At 43.5% G+C, this 19,653-nt stretch overlaps 2 protein-coding genes across 2 annotated transcripts in view; one reads left to right on the top strand and one right to left on the bottom strand.

Moving 5' to 3' along the window:
- The window catches only part of SERPINI1 (serpin family I member 1), a 33,203-nt gene extending 27,135 nt beyond the window's left edge, over window positions 1-6,068 (bottom strand). The window contains exon 1 of the mRNA XM_075861574.1: window positions 5,954-6,068. Within this exon, the coding sequence (XP_075717689.1) occupies window positions 5,954-5,958 (5 nt within the window). The 5' untranslated portion in view covers window positions 5,959-6,068. The remainder of the gene's footprint in view (window positions 1-5,953) is intronic.
- A 252-nt stretch (window positions 6,069-6,320) lies between these two features.
- PDCD10 (programmed cell death 10) overlaps window positions 6,321-19,653 on the top strand; it is a 47,734-nt gene continuing 34,401 nt past the window's right edge. The window contains exon 1 of the mRNA XM_075861575.1: window positions 6,321-6,489. The gene's annotated coding sequence lies outside the window, so the exon portion shown is untranslated. The remainder of the gene's footprint in view (window positions 6,490-19,653) is intronic.

The raw sequence follows: 19,653 nt of genomic DNA, 5'->3' as shown, positions 1-19,653 counted from the left end.
AAATAATCTTGTGTGCGCCAACATTAGTGCCCGGCAGATTATTATTTCACGATTCTGTATTTGTCTATCGCATTTTGCTATGTTTACTCTTTGAAAAGCTAACAGTCTCCCGCCAGAAGTAATCTCTGAGAACAAAGATAACAGTCGGCAGGTCTAAATGTATAGGATTATTTACTGAGGGGGCGTTCAAAGTGTACCTAATACTAAGAAGATGTACACAGAAACCAATAGAAAAGTGACACTAAACGAGCATTTCCTCCAAAAGGTGCCCAAAATATTTACCCCCTCTCGAGTCTGTTTTTTTTTTATCATGTTGTTAAAACTTCCATATTATGTATTAGAAAAACAAGGGTTGTACGCCAGCTTTCCCAGACTTCTTGGTGGATGTTCTACCTAGTTATGCAGTAATTCATCCCCAGCACCTACATCACTAAATAACTAAGAGGATTTGCCATTCAGGATTCTAGAAAAGCTAGATGACAATAAATACGGTTACCATTGCTATTTCTACTTTGGTTATATAGTAAAGAGCTTTTCCCACCATAGGATGTGAGGCCATATCGCTAGAATATGCCACCACTTCTTCATCGGTGGGGGTCCACCTGGCAAAAGAATGAAGGCGACACAGAGCTAAATAAAGGGGTATTCCCATCTTGGACATTTATTTCCACCTCTGGGACCTGCATCTATCTCTAGAACCCGTCCTGCTTTCTGTCACTGGGCTCTGGCCCCTACCACGTGACCGGATTTTCCGCAAACAGCTGAGAGCGTTTTGCTACGCTTTTCCTAGAACTTCTATAGGAGTGAATGGGAGTTACAGAAACAGGGTAGCGAGTGAGCTATGCGGTTTCCGTAGTTTTCAAGTTCCGGAAACAGGAGAATGTAGGATGGGTGTCATGGGGTTCATTCTAGAGATAGGTTTGGGTCTCAGAGCTGGGACCTCGATCGATCAGACATTTATGACATATCCTGAGGATATGCCATAACTGTCTGAGATGGGAATACAGAGGGTGGCCAGGATCGACACCGTGCAGAAGTGCCAAAGGAGCCTCAGCCCCTTAATTTCAGGATCAACGGGGGTCCCAGAGGTCAGGCGCCCACCAATCAGAATGTTAAAGCATATTTTATAACATTTTAAGATAGGAATACCCCTTCAAAAAAGTCCACTAAAGGTGTTTTTTGAAGGCTTGGAAATTAGGTTTTAAAATAAGCACAGTCACCTTTCAAATCCCCCACTAGTTCCCTTGTCCTCAGTAAAGTCACTGTTTACACTGCTGCAGCGATGACGTGTCAACTTTACTGACGTCACCACTGCATTGAAAGTTGCAGTAATATAGAGCATTCCTCATTGTGAGCTGGATGTTGGAGAGACAACTTTATCTATGAGCTGCATGCATGTCATAGGCAGTGTGCAAACGCCAGCACACTACAGAGAGGGGCAGAGATGATTGGTTTGGTTTAAACTGTTAAGAATCTAATGTGTATGGTGGCACACAACACCCCCCCCCCCAAGTTGGGGTAAAGAAGGATTGGGCATGTTCGCTTTCAACCTGTACAATCCCTTGATCCTACATGAAATAAGCATTAGCTTGTCTCCCTCTCCCCCATGAAAATAAACAAGCATGCTTGGCCAGGCTCAGCGTGCATGTTTATGTGAAGGTCAGGGGAGATATTTTGTTGGGCTGACAGCAATCTATTGTGGGTGACCAGCGTTATGCCAATAGGAAGCAGCATGGAGGAGATGTCGTGACAACAGCAGAATGCACAGGACTATGCAGATCTCCAGTAGTCACTCGGTGCATTCCTGGATTGGTGCTATGCAATGACAATACAGGCACATTAGGGCAATATATTAATGTGATCGTGCCTAGTCCTTGTCGTAAAACGCGCCAAAATGTGGCACATTTCAGCCATCAAGTTTTAGACCTACTTATGAATCAAATGCGCCAAAAGAAACAGAAGTTTGTGCCTCACTAGATATTTTTAAGTGCATCAAAATGCTGTGGAGTGGAAAAAGGGTGTGGCTTAAAAACGAACATCTCTAGCAAGATGCGCCAAATTTATTATACAATGTGCCCTACTGTGATAGACCAGGCAGTCAGAAAATGTGCCAGATTTAAGTTTATGCGCTCTAAATCTAAGGCTCTGTTCACATCTGCGACAGCGTCGTGTTCCGACGTTCTGTCTGAGCTTCCCGTCAGAACGCGACCCGGACTGACACAAATGGAAAACATAGGTTTCCGTTTCCATCACCATCGATTTCAATTGGTGATGGATTCGGTCCCAATGGTTTGCGTTTGTCTCAGTTGTGCAAGGGTTCCGCCGTTTTGCGCTATTCATTCCGTCAAAACCATGGAACCCTTGCACAACTGAGGCAAACGCAAACCATTGGGATTGGATCCGTCACCATTGAAAATCAATGGTTTCCATTTGTGTCAGTCAGGGTCCCGTTCTGACGGGAAACTCCGACGGAACGTCAGACTAGAGCCCTAACGGATATGTGAACGAAGTAGACTGAATTGGTAAATATTTTCCAATGTGCCTGATGTAATTATTCAGAAATCTATAGTGACATCATGGTTACAGATAATTCACATGGGTAAGTATGGTTTTTATTGGAGTATCCCCTTTAAGCTACAGATGGTGCACTTTTTCCTTTAAAACAAACTAACATTTTATTTCTCAATTAAACCATGCACAGAATAACATATATTGCAATAAATAATAATAAAAAAAAAACTTGCAATATTATAGTTATTTATTATCTCCTAAAATCCCACAACCAGTATTTCTCAACTACTTCCCAGGGAACTTTTACAGCTGATCAGACTGAGAAATATATATTATGGTTACTTTAAATTACAATGATAAATATGCGAAGGATTCCATTTACAGCAGATCTGATCTGAAATGTCGATCATTGCCAGGGCACAATAGTGAGTGCATTGGATAAAAACCATTTATACCTATTCTTTTGTTGCGACACTAAACCATCTAGTATGAAAAATACATTAGCACTTGTAAAAGTTTCAGCTGCATAATAAACAAGGAGTAAATTGGGAGCAACAACGACCGAAGAACGGACACAACAGGAAAGCTGTCACTTGTTGGAGCGTCCACAGCACTTGCTTTCGAGACGCTGCATTACTAAATAGCATTATATTTATTAGAGATGACGGGACCGCACTGCTAGCAGGGAAAGCAGCAGCGAATGCTAAATTCCTCCCTCACTGCAACATTAAATCCCAGTTCTACGCCAGGTTATTTTTCTTCTTTCTTTTATCATTTATTATTCCAAAGCCTCGGGCAGTAAAAAACAGACAGGGCAATTCTAGGAGATGGTGAAAGCAGGGCCGCTGTAGAAGGTGAAAGCAATAGTTGATTTCTATTACATTTATGTTCTGTAGCTATTTAGGGCAGTTTATTTATATTGCAAAACACTTTTGGCTGAGAAAACAAATAAGAAAATAACAAAAAGAAAAATAATAGTAAACACTAGTAGGAAAGGGAGACACAAAGACTCATTTCTCACACCTATAAATCCCTTTTAAAAATGGTGTCGCCATTAATGTCCAGAAGACAGAACTCACACATACAGAGTGATAGACCGAAACGATTATGAAACCGGTCACCCCTCCTGACATCTTCGTTTAAGGCAATAAATGTATTACCTATTAAAAAAATAAAATAAATTCTGGAGTATCTTTTCTTAGAACTCTCCGTTGTGCCCTTCCTCTGTTATTCCTCCTAGAAATGTATGAATAAATTGACAACTGGGTGTTACCAGTTGGGGGTCTGTCCCTACACACACTGTAATGTCGAATGAGCACTGACAAAGTGAGGCTGTGTAGGGACACGCCCCTTTGACAAGGACAATGGTAACACCCAGTTGTCAATTTATTCATACATTTCTAGGAGGAATAAACAGAGGAACGGCACAACACAGAGTTCTAAGAAAATATTTGCTAGAATTGTTATTTCTTGTATTTACTAAAATAGTTATGTTTGCAAAGAGTAGCCACAGACCGTGGAAGCTATTTTGGAAAGATGGCAACGGGGCCAGGAACGCTGGAACATTGGCAGGATCGTTCAGGAGGAGGGAACTAGGTATGACGACCATTCATTTACAACGTATATTCTCATTTTTTACTTTTGGCTGGAGGGTTGCCGGGTGCAAGGTGGTTGTTAGATTTGTCCTTTGACCTTATTTTCCCCCCTGTTTTTGTACCATTCAGTTCACTACTTGTTTTTATGGTGTTTTGCTCTGCATTTTTTTGATGACCACAATAAAATTTTACGCCTTTTCATACTTCTGGTCTAGCACCCAATTCTTTGTATGTACGAATCAATTCTCGCTTCATTACCGTCATGTGATTTGTACACAATTTTAGCCATTCAACTTTTTTCACCGCACGTCTCTCTCCTATTCTATAGTGATTTTTCAGCACAACAGTTGCAAAAAAAAAAAAAAAAAAAAAAGATTTTTATTACTCAATGTAACTCGAACGCCTAAAGGCTGGTACTGTAAGAAAAGGCTATGTATGGTCCCCACCATAGGAATTCATTCTCATGTACTGTATATTAGGGATCGGTAACGGGTTAATGCCAAGCCGCTGTGAACTACAAGTGCCAAGAAGCCCTGCTAAGAGTCGTGGCTTACAACAGCAGGAGAGCTGCAGGTTGTAGAGCGCGGTCCCATAAGAAGCGCCGGCTAAAATAATTCTATGCCATCACATCCATCGCCATACTGGAGCCATGGACGCTGGCACGGATCACAACAGGGTAAATCAAACATTGATCTTCATTTTCCTTGATCTTCCCAAGTGCACAATAAACTTGTGTCAATAGAACTAAGACACTGGTAAAGTTCGAAGGATTGGGGTATGAAGGTTGCACAGCCGACTTTCAAGAAAAACAAGTTCCTCTTTATCGGTATGAGGTAAGATATTTCTCCACTCAGAAGCTACGTTGTGAAATTCTGGAAAATGACGAAATTCATTAGGGAGGTCAAGTATCAATATATTATGTTTATACATCATGATTTGGCACAGATTTTGGGCCAACGTCAGAAGTTGTTTCTCTTCTGGCTTTGGCTCAAAAATCTGCAACAAATCGCAATGTGTGAATAAACCACCTAATGCCGCTCATATGAATGGGAGCGAACCTATTGCTTTTAGTGTTGGCCTAAGAGCCACAATCGTCAAAATAGAGGACACGGAGGACGCCATGAAACTGGCGCTCGCTTCTGGAGCAGCCACAGCAGTTCTATTATGTCCCTCGTCTGTTCGACAAAAAGAAACGGCACAGTATTCTGATAAGTGTGTATATTACGCGTTATTATATAACCATGCCACCTTTTTAAAAAAAATCTGCCAGAAAATCACCTTATTAATATTTAGTAATTCATAAATATGTTTCATCACTGGTTTTCTGAGTGGCGCACATTGATACAGCGACATTATTTGTGGTTGCACCGTCACCAATTGAAACATGAACTTTTGGATGAAGAATAGCAATTACAATATATATATATATATATATATATATATATATATAAAACCTATGCCGACCATGCACGGATATGCCCCACTTCTTTAACAGGACAATACACTGGCATATGCCAACACAGGTGATGCCGCCTCGCAACAGTACTGGATTCATCTGGGCTAAAGCATGTGACATGAAACCAGAATGTGACATTACCCGGTCATCGCATATAATGCTACCTCCATAGAAAATAAACGGATCTATAATACAACCAAAATCGCCCGTGTCTTCCCATCTGTGATTACCATGGAGACCACAGTAGGGCGAGCGATGGCTGCACAGGGAGAATGGACTGGTGCTGGAGAGGCAGGTTGCAAGGTAATGTAATAACACGATTATACGGGACCATGCATGAAACATAGCACTGGCAGCAGGGACTGTAGGACACGCTCAGCATCGGTCTCACCTCATACAGCGGAGCACACCTCAGCTCCGTCCGATGTTGCTGATGCTCTGCCACCGCCTCCTCCAGCTGACTGCAGGATCACTCTCTATGCTCCACCACAGCTTTCCCCGTACAGCCCGCATGTTGTCACCCAACAGCCAATCACTTAACGACCGCCCCTCTCCGGACTGCTGATTGGCTAACAGTACCATTCTATCTCTTAGACTTCCGTCCGCTATTTGACAAGCAGCATGTTTGTTATGGTATGCCTCATCTTCGCAAAGCCCTTCGGGAAATGTAGTTAACCACTGTCTCATTGCCATTAGATTCAAGCTCATTACAAACTACAACTCCCACTAGACCTATATCTGTTGCCTGTGTATGTGGTAGCCACGCCCTCTCGAAAGGTAAACTCGGCGGACTGATTCCGGGCAACGCCTTATTTCTTCTTCTGGACGGCGGACACTTCCTAGAGCGGACTTCCGGTGACAGGGACTCCAGAGCGGTGGTGGGAGCACGAAGCCGGGGGGCTGCCTCATCCGCTCGCCGGATCACAGGTAGCCTACTGCGCTGTGTATGTGATGTGTTGCGGGCCGGGTTAGCCGGTGCTTCCAAGCCTGTGCTGTGTAATAATAATCCTGCCGGGGCCTGGAGGTGTCCGAGAGACCGGAATAATCCCCCGTCCATACTGGGCTGTGTCTTCCCCCTAATCGGTAGCTGCTCCTTCTTCCCTCTCACTAGCCATTACTGGTTGTGCCGGCCACTATATAGGCCACCGCAGGTGTGGGCCACTGTTGTGGGCAGTGTGGCTGGTGCAGCAGCAGGTGGGGCCCCTGTCGGAGCACGGTGACACATTTTCATGGCTTATAGAAGTAAATGTGGCTCCTCGTCCTTTCGTACATTCAGCGTCTCCATTTGCTTCCTGTTGGATCTCTAATTATCAGGTGTGGTAAAAGTTAATGATCCACCAGCCATGGCCATAACCAGGGCTGATCTGCGGGGTGGCACATTCTTCACTGCTGGAAGTGGAGCAGTATTTATTGGGGGGAGGGGGCACTGTATTTCCTCTGCCAGTCTGTATGTGGTGGTCCTAATCTGTCATTCACCTGCGCCATTTCTCCATGTAAAGACGCAGCGTATCACAAGGACGCGTCAATCTTCCCTCGCTGAAAGAAAAAAACATTTGTGGGCGCAGGCCCTGAACTTTTGTACGTGTCGTATGGGGCACTACTCATCGATACTCGTGCCCCTTTAGTCTGGGAGATGCCATTATACCAATTATATTCTGCATAACAAGTTGAGTAAGTTTCTGAATGCATTGCAATACTTCTAGAGGACCTGTTCCCCATGAAATAACAATTCTGGAACATCTTTAGAACTTTTACTCTTTTATTCCTCCTGGTAATGTAATCATAAATTAACAACGGTTACCAGTTGGGGGGTTTGTCCTTACAAACAATGTCAATTCGGAGTGATACTAATACAGGGACAAACCCTTTTGACAAGGGGAATGATAACACCCAGTTGTCAACTTATTCATATATTTCCAGTAGGAATAACCGAGGGATGACACAACACTGAATTCTAAGAAAAGATGCTCCTGAATTGTTTTATGGGGTTTACAAGTGTTTAGTAAAACAGACCTGTCAGGAGAGGTGACAGGTCCACCTTAATTACAGCTTGTATTCTAGTCCAAAGCACCGTTTACAGCTTCAGAGCTGAAATCCCCCACTAACCATACATGTTAATGTCTGCACATAGTTTTCTCTGGTGATTTGCATTCTGAGAATTGTCATTTGTTTACCTGGCACTGTACAGTAATCTGATGTAGGAAATACAAGGGATCTCACTCATTATAGGAGCTCTGCTACATTGTATGGCATCTGTCTGACCACAAGCTTGTCGCTCGTTTCCGTTGGCAACCAACAGTATTATCAATGTAGCTTTGGACTATAAGGCCTTATTCACACGAACGTGTTATACGTCCACGATATGCGCATGATTTTCACTCACGTCGCACGGACCTATGTTAACGAATGGCGCCGTTCAGACTGTCAGTGAAGTTCACGCAGCGTATGTGTGCTGCGTAAAACTCACGACACGTCCTAGATTTTGACCGTGTTTTGCAAATCGCGCACGGCACACGGAAGCACTTCTGCGTGCCGCGCGCTACAGTAGTTAAGTAAGTGAATGAAAACAGAAAAGCACCACATGGTTTTCTGTTAGTAAACCTAAAACCAGAGTGTCATAATGATGCCGGCTGCGCGAAAATCACGCAGCCGCACACCTTATGCTGATGACACACGGACCTTTTGCGCGCGCAAAACGGACACGTCCGTGTGAATAAGGCCTAAGGCTGGGTTCCCATGTAGTGTAAACGCGGCAGAATTCTGTGTGAAGATTCCGCTGCATTTACAGTAGCTGCAAAAATGGAATGAGGTTTTGCAAATCTCATGAGCGCTGCAGGGGGGAAGAAACGCAGAAAAGTCATGCGGAAAGTGTTCTGCGGTGCGACTTTCAATTCCGAGGCGTGTCAATTTATGCTGCGTATTCTGTGTGGAGATGCGGCGTGTGTTACGCATGTTGAGTTTATTACAGTGATAACGCAGTAAAAACCGCTAGAAATCCGCAGGTCCACATATACTTTGCTATAATCAATGAATGACACTTAGGCCTTGTTCACAATGAGGTTTTTTGCAGGCAGATTTTGACCTGCCTTCAATTTCTTGCTGCGTTCTTCGGCCGTGGCCATTGAGCACTACGGGCAAAACAACGCAGCGAAAAACTCTTTCTCCCGTTCAATGGGGGGCAGAACCACGGTAAGAAAGAGCATGCTGCTTTTTTTTCTCGCGAGCGGCTAAAAACCGCAGCGGGAAAAAAAACCGCCTCTGCCTCCCATTGAAATCAATGGGACGTGGTTTTGGACATCTTTTGGCCCGGATTCTGATGTGGTTTTTGTGTCCATCAGCGCTAAAAAAATCTGTGTGAACTTGCCCTAAAACCACTGTGGAAAAACCCCAGCATTTCTGCAGCAATACGCGCAGCAAAAAACACACTGTTTGGTGCGGATTTCTGTGACAGATTTTTACAAAATCAATACCGTACTGGACTACGCTATTGATTCCGTCAAAGGACGGAACCCCTGCACAATGGAGACAAACGGAAACCTCTGGTTTCCGTTTGCGCCAGTTGGCTCCGTTCTGGTGGAAAGCTCAGACAGAACGGAGCCCTTACGCAGATGTGAACGAGGCCTTAACCAGCGTTTTTTTTTAAATTCTGCTGCAGACTTTCTATTGCAGAAAATCTAGTGTGTGTGTGTGTGTGTGTGTGTGTGTGTGTGTGTGTGTGTGTGTGTATACATATTCTACAGGTGAGTTCACGTGCAGCGTAAATACTGCACGTTTCCATAACAGACTTTGTTGTGGAAAATCCACAGCAGAATACAGTAGCAGCAAAGTGAATAAGGCTCTGTTCACATCTGCATCAGGGCTCCGTTCCGTCTGAGCTTTCCATCGGAACGGAGGTTTCCATCAATGGGGACGGATCCGGTGCAAATGCTTTCAGTTTGTCTCCGTTGTGCAACAGTTCTGCTGTTTTGACGGGATGAATAGCGTAGTCGACTAAGGCCTCATGCACACGACCGTAGCCATGTGATTGGGTCAAATCACAGGCCGTGCACATGGCCGCGTCCATTATTTTCTATGAGCCTGGACCGCAGAACACGGCCGTAATAAGACAGATCCGTTCTTTCTGTGGTCCAGGCTCCTGGGCCATGCATGGACCCATAGAAATGAATGGGGCCGCAATTCCCCCTGTGGATTTTTGGGGGAAATGCGGCCGCAAAAGTATGTTCATGTGCATGGGGCCTAAGCTATTCATCCCGTCAAAACGACGGAACCCTTGCACAATGGAGACACACTGAAACCATTGGCACCGGATCCGTCACCATTGAAATCAATGGCGATGGAAACGGAAACCTTTGGCTCCAGTTTGCGTCAGTCAGGGTTCCGTTCCGACGGAACGGAACCTTGACGCAGATTTGAACGAAGCCTAAGATGTGAATTAATCTCATCCGCACGCTGCGTAAATGATGAGCGGAAAAAAAACGCTCAGAATTTGACCAGTGGTGCGTTTTTTTTTTAATCCGCATCATGTCAATTGTATTTGCGTAATCACTGCTTATTTGTTGCAGGTTTTCCCCATTGGACTCAATGGGGACGTAAAACGTGCAACAAATAGCTGATGTGTTTTTTTGCAGCTGAAAAGCAGCGATTTCGCTGCAAAAAAAAACCGCAACTCAAAATAATCTTCTAGCTTCCCGGAATTCTGTGTCTCTTCATCCAGGCCGGCCTCCTGGGATGACATTTTATCCCATATGACTGTTGCAGCCAATCATAGGCTGCAGCAGTTACATGGGATGAAACGTCATACCAGGAGGACAGGCTGCAGAACGGCGAAAGGATGCGTAAATATGAAATTTTTTATTTTTTTCTTATGTGCAGTTTTTCACAGCGGACATCCCGGCCGAAAACCTGCAACACAATTTGCTGCGGTTTTTCGGACAAAATTCCCTGCGGCGCACAAAGTGGATATGCTGTGTGCTTTTACGCAGCGTATCCGCCCTGTGTGACAATAACCTACTACATATGCTATATACATACGTTGCGGTATTTCATGGAGAAAATCTGCAGATAAATACAGGTGATTCCGCAGGTAAAATCTGCACTCCATATTGTTTCAAGGTGCGCATTTTACATTTTGATGCAGAAATAGGTGTAGATTTTTTGGTGCATTTTTTTTAACTTGTCAAATATAGTTCTTAGACAGAAACGCAAGATAAATTGACATGCTGTGGATTTTAAAAGTCCTATCGAAGGTCAATTTACGTGCGGAAAAATTCTGCAACATCTAGATGAGATTCCTTTACAGCTCGTTCACTTTGCTGGTACTGTATTACTCTGCAGGTTTGCCTCAGGAAAATCTGCACGTAATATGCATCGTGTACATGTGGTCTCGATATGAGAACCGTGGCGATCGACTAATACCTGGAGGTCTGGCTCCCGAAACACCCAGCAAACTGATTTTGCCTGGGAAAGTTGTGTTCAGCTGCTTCCTCTATGCAGTGTTCACTACAGGGGGAATGTAGTATTACATGCAGCCATACTAATGAAGGTCTAGCTAATAGAGCAATTGCCGCCGTTGCTTGGTTCTGGAACCGTAGATTTCCCCCTCTGACGTCCATATGCCTTATAGGGCACATAGAACCAGGTGAAAATAAGACAATCACTTTAACTCCTTAAGATATGAAAAAGGATTGACACTCCAACCCCCTCCCCCACCACCATTTTTCTGGGCTCATGTCTCATATTTTCAGGTTACACGCAGTACAAATTATTTACATAAATGCCGCTTTAAGTTTAGCTGAAGAGCTGCAACATATTCTTTAAATAGCACGCGCTGTCTTTAGAAATTGGGCACACGATGCATAGAATTCCATGCTGGTATACCGCTCTGTGGTGCACCAGTATTGATTTGTGCCCCAGTGTGGACATACACTTAGACCGTTCTAAGGGTTCTCAAACGTTCTAGCGCTACTGTTTGTCTATGGTCCACGGTTGCACGATGCATCGAAATATCAATACTATTTAGATGCCGTGCACCCTCAAATGGTTCAATTCTGTTCATGTATTTCGATACTAAGCTGTGTGGCCGCAATATTGTAACACATGAATTTAGTCAGTGGGACTTCGGCTGTCTAATTCAGCCATTGCCCCGCTCCTGACAACAAGTGTATCTATACGCCAGTACATTAGCCTATGATGTATGGTAGACAGGCAGTTGTTAGGACATACCTAAGTATGCCCTAACAGGAAATATGGTCAGACAGCCCTGGGGTCCTTCAATAGACCCTGAGCTGTCTGCCCATACACTACCGTTCAAAAGTTTGGGGTCACCCAGACAATTTTGTGTTTTCCATGAAAACTCACACTTATATTTATCAAATGAGTTGCAAAATGACTAGAAAATATAGTCAAGACTTGACAAGGTTAGAAATAATGATTTTTATTTGAAATAATAATTTTCTCCTTCAAACTTTGCTTTCGTCAAAGAATGCTCCATTTGCAGCAATTACAGCATTGCAGACCTTTGGCATTCTAGCTGTTAATTTGCTGAGGTAATCGGGAGAAATTTCACCCCATGCTTCCAGAAGCCCCTCCCACAAGTTGGATTGGCTTGATGGGCACTTCTTGCGTACCATACGGTCAAGCTGCTCCCACAACAGCTCTATGGGGTTGAGATCTGGTGACTGCGCTGGCCACTCCATTACAGATAGAATACCAGCTGCCTGCTTCTTCCCTAAATAGTTCTTGCATAATTTGGAGGTGTGCTTTGGGTCATTGTCCTGTTGTAGGATGAAATTGGCTCCAATCAAGCGCTGTCCACATGGTATGGCATGGCGTTGCAAAATGGAGTGATAGGCTTCCTTATTCAAAATCCCTTTTATCTTGTACAAATCTCCCACTTTACCAGCACCAAAGCAGCCCCAGACCATCACATTACCTCCACCATGCTTGACAGATGGCGTCAGGCACTCTTCCAGCATCTTTTCAGTTGTTCTGCGTCTCACAAATGTTCTTCTGTGTGATCCAAACACCTCAAACTTCCATTCGTCTGTCCATAACACTTTTTTCCAATCTTCCTCTGTCCAATGTCTGTGTGCTTTTGCCCATATTAATCTTTTCCTTTTATTAGCCAGTCTCAGATATGGCTTTTTCTTTGCCACTCTGCCCTGAAGGCCAGCATCCCGGAGTCGCCTCTTCACTGTAGACGTTGATACTGGCTTTTTGCGGGTACTATTTAATGAAGCTGCCAGTTGAGGACCTGTGAGGCGTCTATTTCTCAAACTAGAGCCTCTAATGTACTTGTCTTGTTGCTCAGTTGTGCAGCGGGGCCTCCCACTTCTCTTTCTACTCTGGTTAGAGCCTGTTTGTGCTGTCCTCTGAAGGGAGTAGTACACACCGTTGTAGTAAATCTTCAGTTTCTTGGCAATTTCTCGCATGAAATAGCCTTCATTTCTAAGAACAAGAATAGACTGTCGAGTTTCACATGAAAGCTCTCTTTTTCTAGCTATTTTGAGAGTTTAATCGAACCCACAAATGTCATGCTCCAGATTCTCAACTAGCTCAAAGGAAGGTCAGTTTTATAGCTCCTCTAAACAGCAAAACTGTTTACAGCGGTGCTAACATAATTGCACAAGGGTTTTCAAGTGTTTTCTAATCATCCATTAGCCTTCTAACACAGTTAGCAAACACAATGTACCATTAGAACACTGGAGTGATTGTTGCTGGAAATGGGCCTCTATACACCTATGTAGATATTGCATTAAAAACCAGACGTTTGCAGCTAGAATAGTCATTTAGCACATCAACAATGTATAGAGTGTATTTCTGATTAATTTAATGTTATCTTCATTGAAAAAAACTGTGCTTTTCTTTCAAAAATAAGGAAATTTCTAAGTGACCCTGAACTTTTGAACGGTAGTGTATATGGTATGTCCCTAGATAGTGTGTCAGGGATTGCCTGTGACGCCATCAAATGGGTATCCCCACTTTTCATTTTCTCCTTGAATGCTGGGGGCAGCTATGATCACGACATTCAAGGGAATAGCGGCAGAGATCAGAGTTTTCTCTCATCTCCCCTGTTAGAGTGGGGCTGTGGCTGTGTAATAATCATTCCCCTGTCCCTGACAACAAGTGTGCGCGCGAGCGGTCAGCATGATGTGATGCAGCCGGTGCCGCACTGATGAGCGGATGCGGCGGCACTAAAGACAGAACATGGGGGTGTTTTGCAGTTTGCCAACCATGTTCTGTCTTCAGTGCCGATGCTCATTAGTGCAGCGCCGGCCGCATCACCTCTTTCTGACCGCGCGTGCACTCTTGTCAGGAGCGGGGCAATGACTGTGTTACAAAGCCGCAGCCCCACTCTAACGGTGGAGATCAAAGAAACCTGATTGCCGCCGCTATTCCCCTGAATGCGGCGATCAAATCTGACCCCAGCATTCAAGGGAAAAATCAGAAGGGGCATATGCATTTGATCACGTCACAGGGAAATATGTTCAGACAGCCCTGGGGTCCTTCAATGGACCCTGGGCTGTCTGCCCATATATTTCCTGTTAGGGCATATTTAGGTATGTCCTAACAACTGCCTGTGTGCTATAAATCACAGACTAATGTACTGGCGTATAGATATATGCCAGTACATTAAAGTTTAAAAATCGAAAAGTTAAAAAAAACTAAAGCAGTGTTAAATAAAATTAAAAATGTAAATATTAAGTCTGAATACATAAAATATAAACATTCGGTATTATTCCAACCGTAATAAACTTACCAACAAAATTTATAGCGTCATTTATGATGTGTACGATGTAAAAAAAACATCTTCCACTTATTAATATGAGGCACATGGTGTTATAAATTTAGTACCTCCATGTGCCTCACGTTAATAGTAATTAACCCCATGTTGGCCATTGACTGAGAAACATGATGGGGTTAATTACTATTAATGTGAGGCACATGGAGGTTAGAAATTAATCTCACTACGCACCTCACATCAGAAAATGGAAGAACCTTTTTTTTTTTATTCTTTGGCAAAGTGTTCTTTGTGTAGTGTTGCGATTCTCAATACCAAAAGTATCGATATCGAAGTCCAAATTCTGGTATCGTGACAACCCTACTGTGGTCCAGGTCAGAGTACTGTGCAGAGTACTTTGACCTTATTCCTTAATTGTCAGTTTGCCTTGAGAGCACAGTTGCTGTGAAGGGATGTGTATCGTCATTGACTCTGCAGATTTGCTGAGGTTTAAAGGGGCTTTCCCATGAGACATTTATGACATCCACGGGATATGTTATAAATGTCAGATAGATGCGGGTCCCACCTCTAGGACCCGCACCGATGTATGGAAAGGAGCCTCCTAAACTCCATTCTACTGCTCTGTGTTGCGGCTGAATCAGGTGAATTTTGACCATGAAAAAGGTTATATGGTCGTAAGTTAGAGGTGGGACCCGCATCTATCTGACATTTATGACGTATCCTGTGGATATGTCTTTTATGGGAAAACCACTTTAAGGCCTCATGCACCCTTCTGTCGACTGTTGTACAGCTGCTAATGATGGTTCAGTGAAACACAGGCCGCCCACGGATGGCTTCCGTGGGCAGTCCGTTGTTTCACGGACCAAATCAATGAAAAGGCAGAGACTGTTCCGTCAAAAACGGGCAGGAGTAGGACCTGTCCTTTTTTTGACGGAATGGCCACAACGGAAGTGTGCATGGCCCCATTGAAATTAATGTGTCGGGGTGCTATCAGTTAAAACAACGGATAACACCCTGACGAAAAAAACGGAAGTGGGCATGAGGACTAGGGCTCTATTTACACGACAGGGTCCGAGTGTTGGCCAATAAAAAGAAAAGGCCGTTTTGTATCTCTTCTGGGCCGCGTTTCCGTTTTTAACGGCCGATTTTGACCCGTTTTGCATCCTTTTTTTTTTTTACCCTGTTTGTTTTTAAAAACGAATGAATTTCACTTCTGGAGCGGAATTTCCGGCCACAGTTTCGGCTGAAGCTGTGGCCGGGGATTAGGGATTCAACCCCTATAGGGAGAAGCAAAATACCCTTCTCCTCTTCCTCCTCCTCCTCCTCCTCCAGACATGCACTTCGCACTGTGAGGAGGAGAAGAGTGCGAGCGGCAGAATGCACGGCCGTTACTCGGATCCATCCGATTGACATCCGTGCTTTACATGGCCCCATAGACTTCTTTGGGAGCCGTGCGGCCAGGAGAATGGCCCAGAATAGGACATGTTCCAATTTTTGACGTCCCGGATTTCCATGCCGTCAAAAAATCTTGCTGCGTAAATAGCCCAATTTCAAAGAACACGGCCGAGAATCCCTGTTGTATGAATAGGGCCTTACTGTCTCACCAGTATGGGTCAATGGGCATGGATTTGTTTTGCCTGTCGAATAGATGAGTGCTTTTAGGCTTTGTTCACACCGTGCAGTTTTGATGTGATTATTAAAAGGGTCTAGAAAATGAGAATTGTAATTATTTCCCTCAGTTTAGGATTCACTCTTGGTTATGGTCATTAAAAAAAAAAATAGTAAGTGTACTGTGTGAACAAGGACTTGGGCTCATCTAGTCACTGTATATGCTTTTTTTTTTTTTTTTATTGCACTAAAGAGTGTCATGTTTTTTTGTTTGTTTTTCCTCCTAAGGCTGGGTTCACACTGAGTTTTTTGCAGGTGGAAAATCTGCCTCAAAATTCCGTTTGCCATTTTGAGGCCCGCGGGCAAAAAACGCAGTGAAATACGCTTTCTCTGCCTCCCATTGATGTCAATGGGAGGTCAGAGACATAAATGCCCGAAGATGGGGCATGTCGCTTCTTTCTGCACCGAAACGTTTTTTCCGCTCGCAGGAAAGCACACCGCCTCCCATTGAAATCAATGGGATGAATTTTTGGCCGTTTTTTTACGCGGTTTCCGACGCGGTTTCCGCGTCAAAAAAGTGTCAAACACTCGGTGTGAACTGGCCCTAAGTTCAGTGGTTGACATTAATTTGTTAGTTGCCAGTTCTAGTGTCAATGTTGTATCCCAGCCTCCCTTCTGTATGTGTGTGTATATATAAGACTATATAAACGTCTACATAAACTCAACTTGAGTAATTTTTATCTTTTAATGTTAACCTCACACACCGTTTCTGGATCATTTGTTGTTGTTTTTTAGCCTAACAGAAAAGCGGACACAAAAGAAAGGAGATGCTTCAGACTTTTCTTTATACCTTTTTACTTCCTTTTGGGTCCTTTTCTGACTTTAGCTTAAAGGGAACCGGTCATCAGCATTTCACCTGTTGAACTTTACTTATCCCTCACCGTGCTGCTGCTATCGAAAGTTCATTTCCGTTATCCCCGCTCCTAAACTCCTCCTATTACTGTAAATAACGGTCTGCAAACATGTTGCGCCTTTTATTGCAATGATCCACTGTCCCTTTGTGCGCACACACCAGAAGGGGACATCAATGCACAAGCACTGGATTTTGTGTGCTGGGGGAAGGCGAGGAGCTGTCAATCAAAAGTAAGGAGGCGGGGTAAACTCTGAAAGACTTGAGGAATGAAGATATGACTCTTTTCAAACTAAGATTTGACTCTTTTCAAACGAGGATATGACTCTTTTCTGCTCATTAGCATACGGTGTGGGAACACTAAAAAACTTAATACTAAAGTTACAGAGCCGACTAAGAAGATAATTATAGGTTATATAGAAATGATTTTTCACCCACTACCACCAGGTATTGCTGGTTTAATAGGTGAAATGCTGGTGACAGGTTCCCTCTGTCGCCACATAAGTGCCCTATCTTCTACATAATATGATCGGCGCTGTAATGTAGATAAGTGTTTTTTTGTTTCGAAAGACTATCTATTTTGACCAAATTATGACCTATTAGATTTGTGCTAATGACTTTCTTAATGGACAACTGGGCGTGTTTTTACTTTTGACCAATTGGGCGTTGTGGAGAGAAGTGTATGAGGCTGACCAATCGGTGACCAATCAGCGTCATACACTTCTCTCCATTCATGTACTCAGCACATAGTGATCCTGCGTTGTTCACTATGTGCTGTCACATACTCACACATTAACGTTACTGAAGTGTCTTGAGAGTGAATAGACATCACTTCCAGCCAGGACACGATGCCAATTCACAATCCCAACACTTCGGTAACGTTTGTCTGGGACTTAAAGCACAGCAAGCGTGATCTCGCTGTAAGCTGTCATTTACAGCATGATCTCGCGATATTATGCTTGCTGTGGTTACGTCATGCTGAAGTCTGTCAGTAAAGTGTCCGAGCATGCACAGTAGAATCCTGTGTTCCAACAGTGTGTCGTCTTTGTGCCTGCGGAGAAGCGTCTCTGTGCTGTTACAACCCCACTGCATCATATTTTATATTCTGTCTAGCTGAGCCGCATGAAAGTAGGCAACCTTACCAATGAAGACATGGGATCGGCAAAGCAGACATAGGAAACAGGGACCATGGAAGGTCACAAGAATGTAGATGTAATCCCATCCGCTCTTCTCAGAACAGGACCAGTAGTAAAGGGCAGCGCTGGGGACAATTCTTTATGAATAAGTAAGATTTTTTTCAAATAAAATTAATTAATGCTAGGGTGAGGTTTGTAATATTATGGTAGGAGTTTGGAATATTTGTTGCTTTGTATGTTAAGTTCCGAATGGGAACTATTGCTTCCATTTGCATTGCCATTGATTTCAATGGTAATGTTTCCGTTTGTTTCCGTTACGTAAAGTTTCAGTTTTTTGTTTTTTTTTGTTTTTTTTTTTCTTCATGAAAACAATAGTACTGTTGACTGCGCAATTGTTTCAGTGAAATTTTTTTTAAGCTTTATGAAACGGAAACATACTGAAACTGAAGCATTACTATTGAAATCAAATCCGAACGCTGATGCGAACAGGCTTTAAAGGAGATAACATTTTTAAGTCCGTTGTCTGACCGGTCCGGCTTCTCGAATGCCACAACGATAAGTTATAGGTGGATGTAGTTTCTGGCTACTCCGTTACCCTAAAGGGAAAATGTAGCATTAACTGGCAGCCATTCAAAGTGAATGGCCATCCATGAGAGGAGTCACTATGGATTGGAGTTGTTTTGATGAGACACAGAAATATTTCCAGACTTTATGTACAGTAACATTCCTTTAAAGAGGACCTGTCACTAGGTCATCTAAGTTGAACTGGTTTACTGACCTGAATAGCGCTATCCCTGATTCCAGTGCTGTTTTTCTTTTTTTTCCTGGACCCCCGTTCCAGAGATCTGGCCCACTGTTGTGTTGGCTGGCTATATGCTAATTTGTTGTAGGTAGCCAACAGGGCGTGAACCCTTGAGCTCATAGGTCAGCCTCAGAGGCAGGGAAGCTAGCTCTACCCTGTTGTCTAACTACAGCAAATTAGCATGTAGGGAGCCAATGGGGTGACCGTGCTATTCAGGTCAGTGAATTGGTTCAACTTATATGACCTAGTGACAGACCCTCTTCAACCTCTTAACGACCACCCACCGTCTTTTGACGGCAGGTTGTGCAGGTGCTTCATCTACAGCATCATCTTCTGGAAAACTGGTGACTCGATCGAAGGCTGTGGAATCCCTCTGCATTCAGCCCTGGTGACCTGGAAAGGACTCCACGGCTGTCTGTTCAGTTTGCCTGCTGTCATGGCACACTATGTGCTGAACTAACAGAAGCCTGTGTCGTAGTGACAGTGTAATGTATTAGCATACAGGAGTATGCTAATACATTATAAGTAAAAAAAAATAAACTATACATGACAATCCTGCTCACCCACTGTCCCTTGTATGACTGGATTGTCATGTTTATAGATGACAAACCTTTTATGTTTGCACTAAGTATAAAACGACAGAATCCTTTCAGTGAGTTAATAGATTTGTTGGTTATATTTTATGCTAAAGTTTTTACACTTTGGCCAAGCTGATGATTTATTGAAGCGCAGTGTAGAGTTTATGAGCATCTCAAATAGAATTTATGGATGGGAGTGGTTAAAATTGCTTTTTGTTTCCTCCTTGATGTAAGTAGGCTTTGCAGCCTTAGGGTTTGTCCACACGTAATGGGTTTGCTGCGTATTTTATGTCCGGAATTGCGGACAGAAAATACGC

This window comes from Rhinoderma darwinii, chromosome 4, assembly GCF_050947455.1.
Source record: "Rhinoderma darwinii isolate aRhiDar2 chromosome 4, aRhiDar2.hap1, whole genome shotgun sequence".
Classification (NCBI taxonomy): Eukaryota; Metazoa; Chordata; class Amphibia; order Anura; family Rhinodermatidae; genus Rhinoderma; species Rhinoderma darwinii.
Note: the sequence above shows the minus strand (reverse complement) of the source record. Positions and strands in the feature narration are given on the sequence as shown.